The sequence below is a fragment of the Patella vulgata genome, chromosome 8 (genome assembly GCF_932274485.2).
Source record: "Patella vulgata chromosome 8, xgPatVulg1.2, whole genome shotgun sequence".
Classification (NCBI taxonomy): Eukaryota; Metazoa; Mollusca; class Gastropoda; family Patellidae; genus Patella; species Patella vulgata.
Window position 1 is genome coordinate 11,083,628 of NC_065886.2, and position 24,530 is coordinate 11,108,157.

The 24,530-nt window shown below is 37.6% G+C and overlaps 1 protein-coding gene across 1 annotated transcript in view; it reads left to right on the forward strand.

The window, feature by feature from the left end:
• LOC126830571 (cell adhesion molecule DSCAM) overlaps positions 1-24,530 on the forward strand; it is a 53,182-nt gene that overhangs the window by 7,655 nt on the left and 20,997 nt on the right. The window contains exons 2-4 of the mRNA XM_056102817.1: positions 3,452-3,610; positions 4,401-4,547; positions 5,250-5,261. Coding sequence (XP_055958792.1) covers positions 3,452-3,610; positions 4,401-4,547; positions 5,250-5,261 — 318 coding nt within the window. The remainder of the gene's footprint in view (positions 1-3,451; positions 3,611-4,400; positions 4,548-5,249; positions 5,262-24,530) is intronic.

The following is a 24,530-nucleotide window of genomic DNA, read 5'->3' on the forward strand; positions in this document are numbered from 1 at the left end:
TGAGGAATGCTTTGCCAGACAGCGGCACTGAGGCCTACTCTTATATCGAATTCCAACTGTCAAGGAGTCTTTTACGTGCACGCCAATGTGTACACAGGACCCCGGTTTTCCATCCCATCCGCACATTACTATACGTTGTCCCTTGCCACGCATTGAAGAGCATATAACCGAAACGTCTTTAGAGGCCGGTATATTTAGAAAAATATCAACTAAGATTACATTGTCTGCGATATCACCTCGGTGAAAGCGGACGTAAAATACAATGAACTCACACACTAAGAGTACAAAATTTATGCATCAGGTACTGAACAGACAGTGGCATTGTAACAGCCTCGATCATCCAAGGAATATACCTTATAAACGACTATTTCAAACAATGTTGTAATTAGTTATATCATGCTGAATCATCAATAGCCCGCTTCTAATAAACCCCCTCATCCATTTACTATATTGACAACCGAGGCTACAGAAAAAAAACATGTAATGACGTATTCTACAAAGATATTTGGAAACCTAATCTGTTTCACTTCATGACTCGCTGAACAAGAACTAAGAACCGCGATAGATTTACAACAAACTTGTCCTTTGCCTTTCTTGCTAAATTATTCCTGGTTTCATTGAAACGCATCGATCTATTGGTCGAGAATACAGAGTGCTAAGAACGTGTGAGTGCCATTGCAACAAAAGCATTGATTGGTTGTTGAGTGGTTTGCAATGACAGAGCACGTGCTAGCAACAGAGGAAACGAGCTTTTAGTTTCATCTTCAGGTTGAACGTGACAATAAACGAATTTAGATTGATTTCTACAAGAACCAATTGTAGTTCTTTCACGAGATAATATTGACAGCAAAGAAAAAAAAAGTTGACACGAAGAAAAAAAAATATCTTGCAGGAAATGGCGTCATTGCAAAGGGAAACCATCGACGTAGTGGGACTTCCGGTTTCTTTATTTTCTGACATGCGTGATTGTTCCTTAACTGATTTTAAACGTTGGGAGTCGACAATTAGAAAGGAAGCGGTTCTTTGTAAAGAAAATCAATGTTAAATAGGCTGTCAATAAAATTATTGAAAATGGAATCATTTTATTCCTTAATGCATTTTGGTCTTGATCTTTATCGCCTAGAGATAAAAGCTGCGCTCAAGAGGGAACCATTATCTACTTGAAAAATCTGTTGCTTGTCATTTAATAGAGCGCAACATCCATTTGCGTTTTGCCCCCTGAACAAATTGTGCTGTATTAAACAATTTCGGTTTCGCGCTAAAAGGGATGATTTTTTTGCCTTCTTTTAGTTGTTGTCCGTTTCGATCGGCGAGGTCGTTAGTTTGTTCGAAACCTTTTAGTCGCGTAATGGACGAACAATATGTTATATAATGTATCTAGATTATCCAGTTATTGATTCCGATAAAGAAAACTATCCTAAACTCGGTTAACACGACGGATTCAGTGTTTAATTCTGTTCCTTAATCACTTAATAACACCACTGAAAGTATTGAGTTTTTTCTGATAACCCAGAACAGTGGTTAGAATTTGTGAAACCCCGGATTTGACTATCAACGTTTCTAATGATTTTCATCTTAATTGTGTGCTGCGTAGGTTGTACACTCCATCTGGAGCGCTACACACTTAACGTCAGACAAACGCACGCACATTGTCAATTATTCGTCGGCGACAGGACGTTTTTTTAAGTTATCGCATGGTACATTATCATTAGCCTTCTAACCTAATGATTAATGATAAATTTCAAGTACGCATCCAGGGAACATGGATCCCTTGGTTAGATGCGTAATGCATACTGTTAAAGATACCTTCCCACGTACCAATTTGCTTCAAATCCCCCTCAACACATTTTAAACGCAAGAAGCTACCCCAGCTGTAAAAATCTATTTTATGCAGCCTTGTTTGTAACGTGGCTTGATTGGGGGGGGGGGGTCCATTTTGTCGTTACTCGCTGTCCATATAAATGGAAGTGCATCTTTAAGGTCATCCCCGGTATCCAAAGTAACATCGTTCCGTCTACCCTATTAACCACTGGGTACATTCATGGAGTATTCACGAATTCAAATTATCTGCCCATGATGATTTCATTGGCCACCAAGTTTAATTCTACGAACCAATGCAAAAACAGTTTACATACCAGCCTTAGGGTCATTGTTTACGTACACCACAATACAGCTGCTTTCCCACTAGATTTTGAGAAGGTTTGCAAGAAATTTAATATCAAAGAAGTGACATTCACACAAAAATATGTCCAAAAATATTTTTTAAAAGTTTACAACAATAATTCGACGATCTTAATCGCAACAAAATGCGACTTACTATCTATTTATCGAATTGTTTGATTGGTTGTTAGAAATAGCATAATTTTTTAATTTTCAAGGGCAGATAATTGGACTATGTGTCTCCTCCGTTAATGGACCCAGGGGTTAGCGGATGCCTCTGGGAATATCGAGGATGCTTTAAGGTCAATCTTATCTCTTTCATTTTAGAATCAGGAACTGGTTGTATACTTGGTAATCTTCTTGTTCTTTTGGCGACACTCTTCAAAAATAGCGCACGGCTCCACTAATTCGAGTACGGTTGTATTAGCGTACTTCGATTTTGATATGCTGTCGTAATTCCAAGATGGCGCTCGTAATTACAGGCCCGGGACTTATACAGCGCAGTTGAGGATTACAGCTGGTCCCTGTTGTTTATTTCTTACCATGTCTATGTAGTTTGTCCTGTCCACACGGTTGTCTTGTCCGTTTTGTTTTGTGTGTGGTACGGTCCTCCTGCACTTACTTTACTATTATTATAGTGGTTTCAAATAAACTTTATAAGACAGTATTATCCAACCTTGAGGACTGTTTGTTGTTGATGACAGAATAAAACCCTGAGAACTTCTTCAGTTTCAAGATCTTAATCGCATCATCATTTCTTACAAGTAGGCTACACTTTATGACATGCCATGTTGGAAATCTATTAAAAGATAAGACAAGACGTGACCTAGTTATCGAAAAAGTCTTGCAATGTGGATCTTAAGTCAGTCAACAGTGTATTGGTGGGGTTAGACCAAGTAGATTCGGGGCCGAATGGTTAACGCGTGCGCGTTTGATCACAAGGTCTGTCATTGACTGTGGTGTCGAATCCCCGCTTGTACGTGACAAGGAGTAGGGTCGCCTGTCCAACCTCGAGGGTTATCTCCTGGTCCTACGTACGGTTACCTCCCATTGCTAAAGACCCCTACGGGCAAGCGAATTATTGCATTAAAATTGAACCCTATGTTAGTCTGGAAATGGCCTAGTTTTACAGTCGAGTGGACGTTAAATCCCATCTCTCTCTCTCCCTCTCTCTCTCTCTCTCTCCGAAGCTTTTGGGTTATACTTTAGCGTAAAATGACTATATATTATTTTAACATACTATCTAATTTTTTATGCTTGATTATTAATGGATGGCATTTCTCTATTTCAGTTTTGGTAGAGCAGTATAAAAACTATAATGTACAACTAAATGATAAATGGGTTATGGAGGGTGCCACGGCTGTTCTAAAGTGTGACGTCAATCCGTATTACGTTCAAGATTATGTGAGCGTGATTGGTTGGACACTAGGCACTCGACCAATCGTACCAGGTATTGTTATTTTTGAAATAAAGCGAAGTTCTAGATATTCCCCCAAGACTACTAAATAACCCAATCTAATTAAAGATGAAGTTCATGTCATTCCAGATATATTTTTTCCGTCTTACATGAAGATCTAACTAATTCTTCATCAATGCTCTGTTCTCTTTAAAATCTAATTTAACCGCTGTGGTTGGCTACAAAATGTTGTGCCAGAACATCTTTTCATTGGTTAAGGTCGGGCCATTTGAGAACATTTCATATATAAACAACTGAAGATATAGTCTGCGATATCACCTCGGTGGGAGCGGGCGTTAAATAAAGCTATTTCACACATAGTCTTATTTAATTAGCCCCCCCCCCCCAATAACATAGCGTTGGAAAATCGCCTTTGTTCATTTGAGATGGGGGAGGGGGCGCACCTTAAATCCAAAACTCATTGTGCCCCCCCCCCCCCCCCCCGCGAAAACAAAATGTAAATGAAAAAAAATAAAATGGGGCTTAACGTCCTACTTCTGCTCCGACTGGACAATAAAGACGGGTATACGCCATACAGTGCGTTCTGCTCCATGGCCTACTATTATATCGAATTCCAACTGCCAAGGGTTCTTTTAGGGCCTACCTACTGTTATAATATTGAATTCCCTATCCGAACGGCTAGGCCACTGTCCTTGTCAGGCCCTCCGTGTAGTTGACGAAAATGGAAACCAAAGTCACCAAAGTAAAGAGATATGACTGTAGATAAATACCCAAACACCAGTTAGAATTGTAGTGTATTATCCATTTTAAATGTTTCTTTAAGGTGGACGATTTAGTGTCCTGCCATCCGGCTACCTCCATATTCGAGATGTAAGAAAGACAGATGGGCTGGCCATGTATTCCTGTAGATCTAAAAATATCCTGACTGGTGATGAACGAGGAAGTGCCTTCGCTACTCTACATGTACATGGTAAGATCTTCATTGGTGGGCGGGCTTATTTATTGCCCGGGGTTTATTTTCTTGATTCATAGTCCTTTCCCGGGGATCATGTTTTCTGATCCATTCCTGCACTTCATTTTTTGGTTTCATAGTCCTTTTTGGTTTTTCTCAACCGTTTTCCCGGGTTTTGCTTTCTCGTTCCCTATTTATTTCCCCGGGGGTTATTTTCTTGTTTTAGAGTCCTGGACACGGTAAGAACTTCAATGGCGGGCCTATTTATTTCCCGGAATTTTCATTCCTGGACTTTTCATTTTCTGGTTTCCTTGTCCTTTCCGGTGTTTCCCAACCCTTTTCCTGGGTTTTTGTTTTCTTGTTCCCAATGTTTCCCATGCCAAATATATTTCGCCACGTTCAGAAATTAATCATTGTGGTTAAGAGCAATAATACAGAGCAATAATATGTTTTAGTAGTAACACCATACAAATAGGAAGTGACATAAGATGTTCTGACACCTGAAACCTACTTTGTCGACCGTTTCTGTCTCAAACGCGGAAGTTGAGGATCATTTGTTAAAAAGGTTATCGGGTAAAATGACCCCCAATGGAGTTGTTTAATTAAAACAGTACGTTATTTACCATGTAAAATTAGTAAATAATTGATAAGTGGTACTAGGTGTTCAAGAATTATTCATATTATAATTACAATTAACATTATCTATCTATCTTTATACAGCACCACCAGCAAGTGACATGGCACCATCCATCGACACATTTCTTGCCGAACTTACCCTGAGTCAAGGCAGTACGGCCGAATTACCCTGTGTCAGCAGTCAAGCTTTACCGTTTCCTAGATACGTTTGGAACAAAAATAACACGCCAGTACAGATAGACAACAACCGGATACATCAAAATGGCGGCAACCTTGTGATACAAGATGCAAACGTGGGAGATAGTGGTGTTTACAAATGTACGGCTACAAATCGTTTGGGTGAAGAATCGAAGGAAACCAAACTGATTATAACATGTAAGTTTTTAGTTTTACCGATCTATGAAAAATAAGCTGTGATGTTCTTCCCTCGATTGAAAGGCCATTTCTCTATAGCTATCCTATTACTCAACTACAAAAGGTCATTTCTCTATATTCCTATCCATGAATTATTGTTAATTATATTTAAATGGCTCATCTCTTTAAGATTCTTGAATACTATAAACCGACACCTCTATAAATCTTTTTCAGAGATCATTCCTCTATCACCCTCCTTCAGAGTCCTTTCTCTATTACTCTCCCTCAGAGGTCATTCCTCTATCACCCTCCTTCAGAGGCCTTTCTCTATTACTCTCCCTCAGAGGTCCACATGGAATGGAAATTATTTTCGACTATATTTGAAAGTCCTATTAATCATTTTATAATTCATCTTTTTTAGCTGTTTTGTCTGCAGTCATAGACCCCATTGAACAAACTGTCGACGCAGGAAAAACAGCCCAATTCAACTGTAGTGCATCCGGGTATCCTATAAACAGTGTCACGTGGTATAAAGACGGTCGTCAGATGGATATGAATGAACGAGTTTACGTCCAATCTGAAACCATTTTGATAATTCGTGACGTCAAAAGACAAGATCAAGGCATGTATCAGTGTTTCCTAGCCAATGAACAAGAAGTAACTCAGGGCACAGCACAGCTTACGTTAGGAGGTAAGCATACGTTACCATTTATTTAAAAACAAAACATCCAAATATCTTCTACCGTTTGAACATTCAGCTTTCAAAACGAATTTCTGTTATTTTGAAGGCACGTCGATGATGACGTTCGGAGGTATACACGTGGCTATTTTTAGACGCATTTCTTCTTTAATTCAAAACGAAGGGTGGTTTTGTGGAATCATCAGTATTAAAGAAATTACTCGGCCACCCCACACAGTGAAAACAGAACACTAAGATGGCGTTTTCTATGTAACACTGATTGGTTCGTCGTCGAATCCATAATATATAATGGCGTTCCAATATGCAGCGACACGGTGCTGTTTTTTCAAGAATCGTTTCGGATTCATTCTCCTCGCCGCCATTCGTCTTCCGAAGGTTTAAATTACCAGTTTTGTTTTCAAAACATTGGAATACTGATGACAAAACATTTATTTCCAGGACAGGAAAATTCCAAATAACAAATCTAGTAAAATTTCTGAAAATCTGAAACCATAAAAATATTATTCCTCGAGGACAGAATTTGCTTCGGTTGTTTTGCCTTAAAACAATTTTTTGCATGTAATGGGTGCTTTCCTATGGTTTTACCATTAGCTGCAGGAAATGGCGTGAAGTGAATTTAATGTGTTTTATTGTTTGATTTCATTTAAGCTGCCAAACCAACTATTTTAGATTCCTTTCAAGAACAGTTTGCTAAAACTGGGCAACAAGTTTCACTGCGATGCAAGGCTTCGGGAAACCCTATACCAGTTGTGAGATGGCAGCTAGATGGTGCCGATTTACCGCGTGACGATCGTATTCAATCGAACACTATTACCACGTTAGATGGCTACGTCATCAGTTACGTCAATATATCACGTGTTAAAGTGGAAGATGGTGGAGAATATCGTTGCCATGCCAACAGTAAAGTAGGACAGGCTGAATATATGAACAGACTCAATGTTTATGGTGAGTATGCAAAATTTAAAATATTTTCTTTCAAATAAACCACACAAACATTCTCAAAGTTTGTGCCTCTTCCCTTTAAATCCTATGACACCCCCCCACCCGCAAGACTGTCCAGTGCTGCAAGACTGTCCAGTGCTGCAGGACTTACAGCCTCGCAAAGAAAACGGACTATTAAAGCGCATGCATCACCACCGGAAGTAATTGATTTTTCGTTTTCTTAATTAAATATAAATGAATCACGTGTGTATATATTAGAGTGGAGTAAGCCATGAAAAGTTCGATATGGTCCCAAAAAATGCAAATGGTGGCACGCGGCTTTTCTTTTTAATAAAAAGAATATCATGATGGGAGGGTGTACTTCCGCTAGTTAAAAGTGTGTGAGTCCAAATTGTGGTTGCATCCACTTCTTCCATAGAGCCGCGGTGGCCCAGTTAGTAAGGCGACGGCTCGCTTATCGGGGCGTCCTGGGTTCGACATACCGGTGTTGGCCGGTGAGTGGGACTGGGGACTTGCAAAGGAACAGCGTCTAGTCGTTCAGATGGGGTTTAAAACCCCGAGGTTCGTTTCACCGTTACAGTTGTAATGTCCCAGGCAGTATTTCCCTTACAGCACACATACCGCCTAATAGCATACACACTGTCGTTTAGCACACACACTGCCTCATAGCACAAACCCAGTCTTATAGCACACACCCAGTCTTATAGCGCACACATTGCCTTATAGCACAGGCACTGCCTTTTAGCACACATCCAGCCTCATAGCACACACCCAGCTTCATAGTACACACGCGCTGCCTTTTAGCACACACACTGCCTCATAGTACACACCCAGTCTTATAGCGCACACACTGCCTTATAGCACAGACACTGCCTATGAGCCCGGTTAACGTTACCCCCATCCCACCCACACACATTCTCTCTCGCTCTCTCTGTGTTAAAATGACATTAAAGGCAATAATATTCTATTTATAATTGTGGATCTGTTATTATCACTCAGCTGGGGGTATAACACAACATAATAACCTGTCTTTATTTCGCTCAGTGATTCGAACATCCGGAAGAACCCGAGCGTCAAATTTTATCGATAACGTCAATTATGTGACACAATCGCTCAAACTCAAATTGGCTTCAAAAATAAACAACATCAAAATTCATATCTCAATTAAACATTTTCATATCTCAATTATCTACTTGTTTTGTGGCGCCAAATAACACGTACAGAACACCGGAAACGCGGATTTCAAGTTCTTATGGCACAAAAGAGCTGCTGCAAGTCATTTCAGGATGATTTGTGTCTTTCAGCACAGTTGACGTAAATTATACATCGGTAGAAGGCGAAAAAACCTTTAATAACAGTGTTAGGATGAACGGTGTATTAAATTACAAATTACGGGGTATTACGGCCTATTGTTTCTAATGGCTAAATGCACGCCATTTAACCCTTTGTTACAGTAATAGGTTTGAAGAATGTTGGGATAATGTATGAGCCGTTTAAACCTGTAGAATAATAGATACGTGTTTATTAGGCTCAAGTGAGAATTCGTTGTTTTTTTCCTACAGGGTGGTGGTGGGGATTTAATGTACGCCGCGGCGAGTGTGGTAAACGAACACTCCACAGTTCTACGTCACAGTGATAGATTTTTAAAGGAAATATTTTATGCTTTATTTTGTTCATGTAGTTTTTCGTTTTTAAACCTGTTTATAAAAATGTGCACTGTGCGTTTTAATAGTAGGCCCAACTTCAACCCGCCCCTTTCGTGTTCCTCCAGTAGGCTTAACGTCCACCCCGCTTCTTGATTCGCCAATAGGCCTAACGCCTACCCGAATCTTTCTAGATCTGCCAGTAGACCTAACTCGCATCCCGCTCCTCTCTAGATACGCCAGCTAGTCGGCCTAACTTCCACCACGCGCCTTTCTAGATCTCTAGGTGCGTCAGTGGGCCTAACTCTCACGCCGCTCCTCTCTAGGTACGTCAGTAAGAAGTCCTAACTCCTATCCCGCTCCTCTCTAGGTAAGACAGTAGACCTAACTGCCTCCTCGTTTCTCTATTGATTTATCGATCATTAGCCAAGTCGGGACAGAAAAGTAGGACGTTAAACCCCATTTCCCACCTCGCTTCTCTCTTGATCCGCCAGTGAGAACAGATAGGCCACGCGTCTTATTATTCTAACAGCTCGCGCATCAGAACGCCACACTTTCAAATCCATACATCTTCATATTTAATGTACACCATGGTAGAGGTTGCAATTTTCTACAAACACAAAAACATTATCTTGTTTAGTTGTAAATAACATACCATTAATCATGACTCGTAATAGCTCGATGTTTACAGATGTCCATCTATTATCTTTTAGAAATAACAGAGAGTATTTTGTTTACTTCGTATATCTTCACCTTTTGTTATATACGTAGTTATCTTTATAAGTTATGTTTCATTTCGGAAGGGGGAAATAATTGAATGAGTTTAAAGGAACTAAACCTTTAACTCATTATTTTTCATAATATTCGAAATTTAAAAACACGATTTTTTAGAATTCAATATTGCTCCATTTCATTACAATCTGATTAAAACACAGATCCTATTTCGTTTGTTTTTTTATAGTTCAAAATTTCATTTCACTTGTCTTTGCTACACTAGGATCTGGAAGAGTTGTTATATTGCCCGCGTTCTGGTTGAAGCGCGGGATTAGACAATGAAACGGTCTGTTACAGGGAGTTCTTACCGTGCGATGCACGGAACTGTGGACAAACCACTAGAAACGTCAACGCTGATTGATTAATCAATGTCAGGCGTCATAGGGTAAAAAGCCGCTCGCACGACCCCTGACGCGACCTTCCAGTACAACCGTTCAGATCTTAATGTAGCGTAGGCCATCGAAAGTATATAAAAAAACGAAACTAAATATAGATCTTTATTTTAATCAGATTTTGACACAGGATTTATTCAAACCAAGAAAAAAGGATGAATATTTAAAGATTTAATTGAACTATAAAAATAATATAATATCTAATTATATTTAACGACGCCATTATTTAAAATAATTAATAGTTCTGAATGCAGTAAAATATTATTGATTTTAATTATCATGAAAAAAAAAATAGAATGAATTTTCTTTTAAATTAGAAAAAAAGTATGTAATTGCAATTTTATAGTTTCCTTAGTTTTCTGCTTTGATATGAATAATATATAATCTTCGAATGGCATTTAGCGATTAACATAATACAACACAACACAGTTCTATGGATAACAATCACTATATTATAAACACACGGCGTTGTTATCAAGCATACAAATTACAAATGAATTATATAGATTTTATTTGCGAAATGACAAGAAAAGTGACGACCTGTCTCTCTCTCTCTCTCTCTCTCTCTCTCTCCTTATCTCTCCTTATCTGCACTGGGACTCAGTGAGTAAGACGCCGGACGCTAATTATAATCAGGTAATCGAGAAAGTTCCTTGGAATTTTCCGGTGCGGTTTCCCTTTGTAGCGCCGCTTTCCGGGCAAGTTTGAAATTTCGTGATCGTGTGCCAGTCGTCAATAGCCCAGTCATTATCTTCACGGACGTCCATAAGAAACTAAAGTAAAGCTCTGAGACTGTCTGATAAAACATTGTTTGTGGAAAAGATATATAATATATAGAAATTCATGTCAGATACATTGAAGTGATATGTTTAATTAAACTCCCTGTCTAGTGGCATTATTCAAATTATTCAAAAACTGATTTAATTACAAATCAGTTTTTTTCCGTACGGTTTCTTTCTAAAGTCTGTATATTTATCTTCTTTTTATTTGAGCGTTTTTTTTTCTCTGTTGCCATTTCCGTAGCCGTAATAAAGTACTCTAGTACCGGTACGTACTAGAATAACTTCTCTGTTTCAGTTGCGCGGTACAAAAAAAAAAAGTTTTTTTATTGGACACCAAAGAACACGTAACCACTATCAATTTATTTCAAAATGAAATTAAGATGAGTCACTCAGTGCTCGCGTTTATTGATTTTTAACTTTCTACTTCCCCAGCTTCTGTGAAACACGGCCGGTTGTCAGCTTTTTAATTAAATCATTCACAGGAATTGTTAGTAAAAAATAATGTCTGATGGCATAAGGGAAATAACTCCGTTTAACGAAGTCATCTCTCGTCCTTCCAGGCGGAATATTTCTAGCGCTGAGCGGGCACTTTCGTCGACTGTCCTGTAATATAAAATGGTTTTTGATTTGACAGGATATTTCAATGGATTGATATTTTACTTTTTCGAAAATTATGTTTGGTGTTTAAATCTTGTCTTGGCTGAAATAAAAAAAATGTGGCAAATACAAATTAAGTGCAAAGAGATCTTATTAGAATACTATGAATGTCGGAGTATGCTTTTTGAAATGGTGTTCTGTTATTTACGTCTTGTTATTAGCGACTACAATAGAGTGCGCTAAATTCAAAATGGTCGACTTTTGACCACAACAAAATGTTATTTTCCACAATGTTATAATAAACCTTGTAATGATGATTTATTTCAGGAATTCCTTACATTCGACCGATGCCAAATGTGACAGCGACTGCCAGTACCAAACTGTCAATGAGGTGTTATGTCTCCGGTTTTCCTATCGACACTATAAAATGGTACCGAGGTGAGAATTCAACCGATTTATTGTCATAGCTGCATCTTCATTTTATCAGTCCAACTTCGTGGGACAGTTGGTTTTCTCCGTGTCCTCCGATTTCCTCCCACTGCTAAAGACCCCTACGCGCAAGTGAATTATTGAAATAAAATTAAACCATATGTTAGTCACGAAATGACCTAGTCTGTGTCGAGTGGACGTTAAACCCCATTTCTCTCTCTCTCTCTCTCTCTCATTTTATCAGTAAAAACGTGGCACGATCTATTTGTTAAGACGAACTCAATTTTCGTCAAAGCCGCTGTAATGTAAATAAGGTTAGGGCACGTGATTGTTGGAGATTGTAAGAGTCTACAAGTTCCCGGGACTGTACAGATAGCGCAGTGGATGCTTACAGTTGGCCCCCGGATCCATTCACTTTATTTGATAATTTGTTTTTTTGGTGCAATGCCTTTTTCTGTCTTGTCCGCAGGTTTATCTTGTAGATTTTTGTTTTGCTTGTAGTGCGGTCCTCCTGCAATTACTATTAGGGCTAGTACAGGGTTAGGGTTGGGATTAGTGCTGGCCCTGTGTACATCTCGTGACAATTTTTTTTTTATCAAAGATTGTATTTTGTTTTTATATTTTTATTTTATTAAAAGATAATTGGCCTTGAAATGTGTGTAAAATATTTCAGATGGTCACATGTTACCGATGAATCACCTACAGAAAGTTGAGGATGGAACTTTGATCATTGAGAAAGTTCAGAGAAACTATGATGCTGGTCAGTACACATGTACAGCTAAAGATCACGACGGTCATGGAATGAGTAGAAATGTCTATGTTACCGTAGTTGGTGAGTAATTCTCTTTAATTTGTTTTTAAACTGTTAATAAGCTTGCGATAAATTTGGGGAAAGTATTGAAATCAGGACCTGTGTAGTCAGTTTTACTACGATTATCTTTTTAACCCATTAGCCCTTAGTACATGTAAATATTGAATACCCCAGTTTATTGAAAAAATTAGAGAAAAGTGTTTTTTTTTACATTGAGTTTTGTAGCTGATTTCTAAACAACCCAAACTATGGCTACAGCCAGTGAGCCTCTCTCTCTCTCTCTCTCTCTCTCTCTCTCTCTCTCTCTCTCTCTCTCAGTTATTCACATGAATCTGAAGGTTTGTGGTGATAGGAGCAGTAGCATAAGAAGGTTAATTAGAATTTCTAATTTTGTTATTGCAGAGCCACCAGTTGTAGATCCATTTAGTTTTGGTTACCGTAAACAAGGTGACAGAATAATGATATCATGTGTCGTTAGTAGTGGAGATTTACCTATTACTATTGGTTGGTATAAAGATGGTAGACCAATACCTCATGATCTTGGGGTCGTCGTACAGGTAAGTTACTTTGGTCTTGGAAATAGAATTAGGGATCTTAAGTCATTCAAGGTCTTTCTAGATAATAACACTCTTCTTCGAGTCTTCCATGTCAAAAGTGGGAAAATGGAGAAAGGAGGATGGCTATGGATGGAGGAACTAAAAATCTTGGCTCCCGAGATACAGGAAGTAACTAATAGCTTGAGTCCATCTGTCACAGACTTTTTTAATTATCTCTGTGAACTGAAATATAAATATCTGTTTTCCAGACTATTGGTCCATTCTCTAGCCTGCTGTCTATTAGTGATGTGAGTCCACGACATGATGGTAATTATACATGTTACGCCAGTAATGCTGCAGCTTATACAAACTATACAGCACCACTACATGTTCTTGGTAAATCAAATATCCTCTTTCATATAACACGGATACAGCAGACTGCAGTTACGCACTGGATGAGCCTTCAGGATTTTTTTTAAGCCAGATTACTATTTGCCAGAGGGGAAACTCTTATAGGGCTGACATGTCACAGGGATACAGCACTGGATGAGCCTTCAGGGGAAACTCTTATAGGGCTGACATGAATCAGGGATACAGCACCGGATGATCCTTCAGTATCTCTTATAGGGCTGACATAGAAAATGTGTTTAGTTGTTTGAATGGGATGGAAAACTAAGGGCCTATTGACAAATTTATAGCACATAAAAGAGTTTTCACCAGACATAATTATGAAATAAAGGTTAGGTTCACTTTTAGTCATTTGCTATTTCACCATTTTTTTGTCTGTATATTACAGTTCCACCACGATGGGTAATTAAACCTGAAGATTCGTTTGTAGTGTTACATCAGTCTGTACAGTTAGATTGTCAAACGGCTGGAACACCAACACCTAATATTACCTGGAAGAAAGCTGCAGGTAAATATCATCTTGCCCAACAATTGTCACAAAGTTTTGTCTGAATCCTGCACTTCTAAGAACAATTTTCAACATTTTTTTATAAACAATGCTGGCACTGCCTGCAATCCGCAGGAATAGCGCAGTGATTTTATTGCTAGCATGAAATAGTTACCCTTGTCTTTATTAAATTCTTCTTGTTTTTAATTTAGTTTTTTCCCTGTTGAAATATATGAAGCAAAAGAACAAAAATTCAAATTGGTTTGGCCTAGGCTGGAATTGAAATGGGGTTGGTAAGAATAGGATGTTTAATGTGTTGTTTTTGTTTTTGTAGACACAATGTCGCCTGATAATTATGAGACAATATTTTTTGACCCGGAGGATGAAAATATGCAGTTGCTAGAAAATGGAACTTTATTTATCAGAAATGCCCGTGAAGAAGAACATGGACATTATTTATGTCAAGCGAGTAATAATATAGGTTATCCCATCAGTCACAGAGTCTTCCTGACTGTCAGAGGTAGGTTCTGCTATTTATATTACAGAATAAAAAGGGTTTAATGCCCCATCAACGTTTTATCAGTAACAGAATAGAATGGGTTTAACATCCCATCAAAGCTTTATCAATAACAGAATGCACTATTTATACAAGAGACCTCTAGTGTTCCTTCTACTGTTCTGAACAACCTATAATAATTCCCAAGAAATCCATTTTTTGAACGAAGAACTGGTTCCATCGACTTTGTTATCGCCTCCTTCTTTTTGGGTCAACGCTCTTTTAAAAACGTCTAAAGATCCACCAATTTGAGTACAATTGACATTGAACTTGGCATTGTTGATCTTTGGACCATTTTGCAGCTATTGAGAGACTTGGAAGACCTCATGGTTTCAGTTCATATTATGGAATGTTAAAAGCTTGCAGCCACAATTGTTGTAATCAACAACCGTCCAACAATTTTTAGTAAAATCTGGTATAATTGTTGCACTGCCTTACCCCAAGCCAGTATTGGTAACGTTAATGTATCGAAACTGTTATTTTTTTTATTTTTTTTTTACAGTACCTGCACGTTTTGATGCTCCCCAAAAGAATTATTCTGTATTAAATAACCACAATATAACGATGGAATGTCAGGGTATTGGTGATAAACCGTTGTCTATTACATGGAGTTTTAAAGGTACAGCTATAAGTACAGCAGGCAATAGAAGGTAGATCTCTCTCTAATATCAGTTTTATATTTCAACATTTAGTTACACGAAAATGTTTGCATATGCAGTTAATGCAATGACATATGGGACATTTTGTCACATTCGACCAGTTAGCATTGCATTCTGTGTACTTCAAATACAGGGTGAAGGTCATTTTTCCTGTCAACCAATCTTAAGACATACTTGAATCTCTGTATGACCTTTGACACTGAATACAAATGACACAACAACGGCTGATAATTTGTTTTTAGAGTTATTGCTCTTGATTATGAATAGAATTTTATCAATAATAATATACATTATAGATTTTGCTTGTTATTTACACGAAGATTAAAAATACAGCAACTTTTATGTATGACTTGGGTAGCTGCTGATGGCATTTGTTTTGTTACCAGGCAACCTATCTTTTTAATTTTCATTTAAAGGTTTTTGTTTTTGTATATTATAGAGCTCGAGTAGTCAGCCATGACACACCAAGAGGAAAACTATCTCAGTTATCTCTGCAACCAGCAAATAGATCAGACTCCGGATTTTACGTCTGTAATGCTAAAAATAAATTTGGACACGACAATCTGATGATACAGTTAGTTGTTATAGGTAATCACCATTTTAAAATTTCATTTCCTTTGTTGATAATTATTACCTATATTCCTTTATTACCTTCATTAAATAGTTTAATATTTACTTTGGATCTCATTTGTTAGATTTCTTTGCATAAACCCATATTTTATTCAGACTATATATTTATTGGCTGGCAACATTTGCTTCTTTGAATACATAGAGGTTCAGTGGTATTGGATATAGATTGATCTCATAATTTTGAATTTTGACTCCTTTCACCTCCTACAGCTAACTGGGTATTGTCTGAATTTAGTAACTGAATGTGAAATAACACATGACACAATTATATGGAATACAAGTTACATATGGTAACTTGTATTCCATATAATTGTGTCATGTGTTACACCTGACAAAATATCATATTGTTGCACAAGAATATGATTAATTTTGGTAGTCTATATTTAAACCTAAGACTATCTCTTTGGCATGAGGGGGGTTGGATGGCCGAATGGTTAGCATGTGCGCACTGTATCATAAGGCCTGTCATTGAGTCAACTGGCGTGGTTTCGAATCCCCGGTTGTACGTGACAAGGAGTAGGGTCACGTGTCCAACCTCGTGGGTTTTCTCCAGGTCCTCCGATTTCCTCCCACTGCTAAAGACCCCTACGCGCAAGCGAATTATTGAAATAAAATCAAACCATATGTTAGTCCCGAAATGACCTAGTTTGTGTCGGTTGGACATTAAACCCCTCTCTCTCTCTCTCTCTCTCTCTCTCTCTCTCTCTCTCTCTCTTTGGCATGAAGGGAGAGAACCAGATGAATTTCAAACAATGTTAAACTCAATTTTTCTCTACCTCTATACCATTTAAAAATGTTGTTATTATTATGTCTAGTTTACATATATGTTTTATCTTTTCACAGAAACCCCTGAATCTCCTAAACAAGTTAAGATTGTAAATATAACAAGTCGAGCTATAACCTTATCTTGGAACAAACCATATGATGGAAACAGTCCGATATTAGCTTACACCATCCAGTACAGAAATAATACAGGTAACTTATTGGCCGTGTGCTCTAACACATACTCTTCCGAGCAAAGGATACAAGTCTATCTGTTTGGGTGGCGGAGTCATCTAACAGGTACTCGTTAAATCGAAGTATACAAGTCCACCTGGTTGGGTGGCTGAATGGACCAATACATACTCGTTAAATTGAGGTATACAACTCCACCTGGGACTTCACCTGTACTCCAGTTTCCAACAACTATAAAAAGAAAACAGAGGCACAATCTCACTTATGTTCAAAAAAGATAGAAGCTAGAGGCATTATGAGAAAAACTCGGATGGCTGCCAAGTCGTAGATTTCCCATTATACTATTTAGATTCTTAGATCTGTCATTGAGTTAAATGGTTTTAATACGAGGCTTGTATGTGACAGGGAGTAGCAGGTTCGATCCTGACCCACAAGTTTCCTTCCACTGTTTCAAAACTTTATGCACAAGCAAATTATTCAAATAAATGTGTACCATATGTTAGTCCCAACATGACCAAGATTGCCATGACAGTGGCGATATGGCCTCCTCTTATTTTAATTTTCAACTGTCAGAGGATCTTTAACATGTTGCCATTAGTATCCACGTGATCTCGTTTATCGTGCCACCATCCCATCTGCACCAGTGACAAGAGAGGAACAATGCTGTCAAACTGGGTCAACCAATACCAGGAACAAACCTTGGAATTTCTGGGTAATCAGCCATACTCACTGAGCTGCCGTGGCACCAGGTAAATAGAACATGAGATATAATTATTTATTGTTTAATTATTTATTACAGGTATTTGGCAAGGTGTGTTAGCTAATGTAACTGTACCTGCTGGTCAGATGAGTGTAACGTTAGTCGAGTTAAAACCATCGTATGTTTATAATATCCGAGTCATGGCTAATAATTCTGTGGGTTATAGTTTACCTAGTCCTGATGCTGTTGCTACAACGGAAGAGGAAGGTAAGGCAGAGATAATAGTTTAAATTTAAACCTGATAATATTTCAACTCTTTGTCGTACTTGTGTTTATATATAAAAAAAACAAGCTAACAGTGAATCTAATGTCATCCACCCCAATCCCAAAATAATTCTGACACTCATTAATTAGCATGCTCATTTATCTTTGAAAAAAGGGGGGTTGGATGACCGAATGGTTTGCAAGTGCGTGCTGTATCATAAGGTCTGTCATTGAGTCAACTGGCATGGTTTCGATTCCCCGGTTGTACGTGACAAGGAGTAGGGTTGCCTGTCCAACCGCGAGGGTTTTCTCCAGGTCCTCTGGTTTCCTCCCCCTGCTAAAGAACCCTACACGCAAGTGAATTATTGAAATAAAATTGAACCATATGTTAGTCCCTAAATGACGTAGTTTGTGTCGAGTGGACGTTAAACCCCATTTCTCTCTCTCTCATTATCTTCGAAAAAGCATTGAACAATCATATTGCTTATCCCTATGTTTACCCTGAGCAGAAAATGTTCATTATTAAACTTAGAATCAATGTCCCAAACCATCAACAAACCAAATTACTTATCTCTGCTTAGACTATCCAGAAAATGTACATCATCGAGACATTGACCTAGTAAACATCAACGTCAGTTAGGAGCAGAAGTACTGTTTTCCTAAAAATATGACAGACAAAACTCAGTTGGATAATTCCCTGCCTTCTCTGAAACATGGGTGACAAAATAATGTATTAAACTCTTATTTATAGCTCCTACTGGACCACCAGGAAATGTTGTTGCCAAGGCGATAGGATCTCAGTCACTTCAAGTTACCTGGGAGGTAAGACAAACTGAATTCAACTATAATAGTTATACTGTGGAGATATATCCAGCGTGAAATATTCATTTGTACACGCCCACTTGGAAATGTAGTTGTATATTGTCATCGCCCCTGTCTGTCCATACGTCTGTACCTTACACGACAAAAGTTATCATCTGATTTGTATTAAATTGATATCAGTGTCTTTTAATTGCTCCCATTACCCACAAAAGAATAAATTTAAGACAACACTTGTGAACTGCATGGACAATTTACCTTCTATGGGCATATGTTTCGTTGCCTGGCAACCTATTTTTTAGATATGAATAATCAAACCTGTGAATAGAGATTGATTCATTTTCAAGAACAATTTGATTAAAACACAAATGCGATTCACCAAAACAACAAAAGTTTAATATAAATAGTTTTCATAATCTATTTAATCCCTAACTTGATCAGCCAGATCTATATGGGGTGGAAATCATTGAAACTAAAAAAAAAACCCAACAAAATTTACATCTGTAGTTTAATCAGATTGGGATAATATATTTTTGGTTTTCTTTTATTTAGCCACCAGCAGAAGGTTTTGTGAATGGTAAAATACTAGGGTATTATATTGGTTATAAAGAAACAAACAGCCCATCCCACTTTATCTATATCACCCAAACAGTTGGAGAAGCTTTTAAAGCCAAACATACGATACATGATTTAAAGAAATTTACAGAATACACCGTTCATGTGAAAGCCTACAATGCCAAAGGTATCAGCCCAGCGTCAGAAAATATTCAAGTCTTCACTCTAGAAGATGGTAAGTTTTAAGACAATAAAAATAATCACAACTCTTCTATGGAAGACAGTTACTGATCTTACTAAATGCCGTTTTAACAATGCATTTTAATGCCTTCTTTATGGTCAAGCCGAGTCAATCTTTATTGTCAATCCGAGACAGTCTTTATGGTCAAGCCGAGACAGTCTTTATTGTCAAGCTGAGACAGTCTTTATCACCAAGTCTTTATTGTCAAGGTGAAACAATCTTTATTGTTAAGTGCACACAGTCAAACCGAGACAGCATTTATGGTCAAGCCGAGACAGTCTTTTCTGTACATTTTACTAGTATGACTATTTTCTGCACATTTGTATGACTATTTTCAGTACCAAGTCAACCACCTCAGAATGTTCAAGCTACACCAGTAAGTTCTGTGGGTATACGAGTATTATGGGCTCCACCACCTCTCTATACACTACATGGTATATTATTAGGATATAAAGTATTCTACAGGCCAGTTAGACATGATGAAGGTAAGAGTTGTATACCATTAACTTATAAAATCACTTGTCTTTATTAACCTAATCGGTATAGAAAAGTTGAACATTAAACCCTGTTTCATTTCAATTCCAATGCCGATCTCGGGATAAATTCAGATAAGTTCCTGTCCATTCCTGAATATTACAAAAATTGTTATTTCAATGAAAGCACACAGTGTGTAAAATAAATCAACAGACTCCAGTACCCTACCTCGGCTGTATGACGAAGTCCGCCATTGGAACTACTTTCAAGTTCCCAGATTACCAACGGGGTCACCCATGATGATGCCTTTGAAGAATGTTTTATCATACAAAGCTTTCAAAGTCTGAAGCTGTTTTTCTTTCAAGTTTATCCGATTTTCTTCAAACAAGGACAATTTTACACTGAATATTCTACACACTCTTTCGAACGATGCAATTTTGAGAACTTCTTTCTAAAAGCGTCAAATTTTTCTAAAAGTAAACTGGGGCCGCATCGCAATTGTATAGGTGTAGCTACATATCACTTACCGTAATACAGCCGATGCTAGATGTAGTAGAGAACTGGAATCTGCCGAGTGCACCATGGTTTGTCTATAAAACAGAGATTAATGGAGTTTAATCTCGGCGGTAGTGGGATGGACTAGTGGTCGAGATTCTCAGACTTCGAGCTGGCCAGTCACCTCTAGCTTGCAGTTTTGGTTTCGAGGAGTGGGAGGAAGAGGAGGCCCAAAATTTGTCTTGCTCCAGCAAATAACAATTCTCTCGATAGCCCTATGCACATGTCAAGTCACATGTCAAGTCACATGAGTTTTTACTTCTTAATTTCTGCAGCTGCCATTGATACCTATTGACGCTGACCAGTAAAAACCATGGATATATAATTGATTATAGGGTTTGTTTTTATTTATTTTAGATGAGAGAGATGCTAGTTTTGTTACGACAGATAATATGGATGCCATGTTATATAAACTAGAGAAATACACTAATTATAGTATACAGGTGTTAGCTTATACTAGAAAAGGTGAAGGTGTTCGTAGTGATCCTGTTTATGTTACAACACAACAAGACTGTAAGTTGAATTTTACTAATAATTTGGGGGTTGGGAGGCCGAATGGTCAATCCGTTGGATCAAAAGGTCTATGATTAAGTCAAGTGGTGTGGTTTTGATTCCCTGCTTGTACGTGGCAAGGAGTAGGGTCGCCTGTCTAACCTGGTGTGTTTTCTCTGGGTCCTCCATTTTCCTTTGGGGGGTTGGGTGGCTGAATGGTTAGCACGTGCGCGCTGTACCATAAAGTCTGTCATTGAGTCAACTGGCGTGGTTTCGAATCCTCGGTTGTACGTGGCAAGGAGTAGGGTTGCCTGTCCAACCTCGTGGGTTTTATCCGGGTCCTCCGGTTTCCTCCCACTGCTAAAGACCCCTACGCGCAAGCGAATTATTGAAATAAAATTAAAAAAACATGTGTTAGTCCCAAATGACCTTGTTTGTGTCGAGTGGACGTTAAACCCCATTTCTCTCTCTCTCTGTCCATTTTTCTCCCACTGCAAGCAAATTATTCAAATAAAATTGAACTATATGTTAGTCTTGAAATGATCTAGTTTGTGTCAAGTGAACAATAAACCCCATATATCTCTCTCTATGCCAAATTGCAGATTTTCGCTACCTCAGTATTTTAAATAAGAAATTTTTATAGCTGTCAACAGAGTAGAAATTGATTTAATGTATAAAGAAACGTCATTGGTTTCTAGTGTTGATGGGACAAAAAGTGTGTTGATTGAAAAGCAGATATTTCTTTGGTGTTGACTTGATCTACGCATTTCGATAGATGGAGAAAATTTGATTTTGCAACGCTCAATGAATATATTTTTTTTGATTTTTTGACTGTTGTTTGACTGTCTGTTCGTGGGTTGGTGGCTACACTAGAGGGGTATAAAGGCAAATTAAACAGGGGAGTGAAGTAGGCCTGGTGGCGTTATACGACCACGTCCGGTTTCAGAGTTATACTACTTTTGATTCATTGTACTACTCATGGAACACCAAATCAACCGCTATTATAAATATTTATGTATAACTTGATTTGATTTGACATATTTTAGGCCACACAAAATAAATGTCTTGTTTCTCGGGCAACTGACAGCTGAAACTGTAGGGAGGGAGGGCGGTTTCTTTTTTTTTTTTTACTCATTGATGGTGCAAAATAAAATTTGGCTATTGCTGAAAATTGTTGGGGCGGGAGGGCGGTCTTTCTTTTTTTTTTTTTAAATGAGAAAGTCATTACTTGTTTACGTTTTTGCTTTCCGTTATATTCAACTTTATTGTACATACTTAAAACATAAACCCAAAATCAAGTCTACTAAAACACTGAGACTGAACACTGACTGAAAGGAAAATAATTTTCCATATTTAATTCACATAATTGAAATTGGTTTAAAATAAAATTCCATACGACTATGTAATAGCCCTCCATAAAGACAACAATATTTTTAAAAACTAAGCCTCTTTCACCAGGTGTATCAAAAATAATAATCATGGTAAACAGTATTTAAAACTAAATCTAGTATCGCCGGTTTATTTATAATTATTTACCGAATTCCAACCAATGCATGTCACACCGTGTCATCGGTATTGGAGATTGCCGGAAATACTGTTTCTTGGGATATTCGGTGTTTTTCTCAGGATATTCGGTGTTCTATCCGGTGTTTATATTGAATGACTATTTAAATCTAACTAACAACTGGTCAGTAAAACCATCAAATCGGTAATCCAATTATTATTTTCCGGATTATCGAAACTACCGTAAATGTGCTAATAATGACCCAGTTTCTAAGGTATGCATTATGACGACTATCGTCATCGTATCGTATTCTTAGCTATAATTAATTAACCTGTTCTACGGTTCATTATTTTATCAATAGGATTTTCCAAACAATAATGAGCCGATTACGATCGAATGATTGAAATATTGTCGCCAATGACTTTTAACACGAATCAAATTCTAGTTTATCAGGGGAGGTAATTAATATCACGTGATACAAAATGGAGGTTCTTTCGATATCAATAAAAAAGGCAAATCTGCCAAACTTCGCCATTGTTCGGATAAAAAAGACAGCATGTTCATCTGAATCAGTTTTAATACATTTGAATAGATATACATGTATGGCGGATGTAGGTACATGCGGGATATTTTTTTTACGACTTGCTTGTCGATGTGCGGGCGGGCGTTATTTATTTATTTTTTTTCATCAAAACTAATAAATAGACTGCACGCGCAACCAATTTTGCGTGCGGGCGGTGCCCGAGAAACAAGTTATTTTATTTGTGTTGCCTTATTTTTGAATTTTGTATTTCCTAGTACCAGGAAGTCCATCAGATATCAAATCACTACCAGTTAATAGTAGTAGTATATTGGTTGCCTGGCAACTACCAGAACATCCTAATGGTTTATTAACAGAATATACGTTATATATATTAAATAATACAGCTGATAGTGATGTAAGTATTCTTTATTACCTCCCTTTCTAATTCTGGTAGCACACTGGGTTCGATCCTTGTGTTGTCCAAGCTATTTCCTTGAGATTTTTCCAGATGGTTTTCTCGTGTCGGTGATGCAGGACGGAGGGTCTGGCAAAAAACAATGTCTAGTTGTTCATATGGGACTGAAAATAGTATCTGTGTACATGTAAAAAAAAACCTTTGAAGTTGGGATTTGATGAAGAGGAGGTAGAAACACCTGCCTTCAGGGAAAAATTCTCTTCATAGCACAATGGTAGGCTTAAGCCTGTCTTCAATGGCCCTGTCTGTGCTAATTTATACAGGTCACAATTCCATGGAATACAATTACTGCTTATGTCTGAGCGAAGTTTCCTCTAGGCTTCTCTATAGTCATTGTTAAACAATGATAAAATATATAGTTGAGACATAAACAAGAATACTTGGTTAATGCTGACCAACCAGAGATACCCGTCTAATTACCTTGAAGGAAACCCAACTTAATTAACACAATATAATCATCAAATTGATTAATGGTTTATTAAGGTAATACTAATAACAACATCCAATATGACACAGACCACTTTAATTGAAAATAAAACAAATTGATTATTGAATAACTTGACAAAAATATGCTATATTCTATTACAGAATGAGGAAGACAAGATAAAACTACCCCCTGATTCTACGTCATTTCTTGTTAACAATCTACAGGTTGGACATCAATATGGTTTCCGTATCACAGCTAATACCATGATAGGTGAAGGCAAACCAACAGCTCTCATTCTAGCTTCACCACAAGAAAATGGTAAATTTCTTTCAACACAATCCATTTGTTTAAACTGGCCATAATATATCATCATTAACTGGCCATAATATATCATCATTAACTGACCTATTATCATACTCTATTTGTTGATTATGTTTATTCATTTATAAATTCCAACAGTTAAGCTCAGAGATTTGCCATGTTCTTGAATAATGGACATTGTTGAATACATATATATTAATTTCGTAATTGTTGAATACATATATATTAATTTCGTAATTGTTTATCTCCATAATGTAGCAATACCATCAATTCAGTCTGACAATCCAGCACCTGCGCAGTGGTTTCCCCTTGTCAGTGATGCAGGACGGAGGGCCTGACAAGGACAGCTATCTAGTCATTT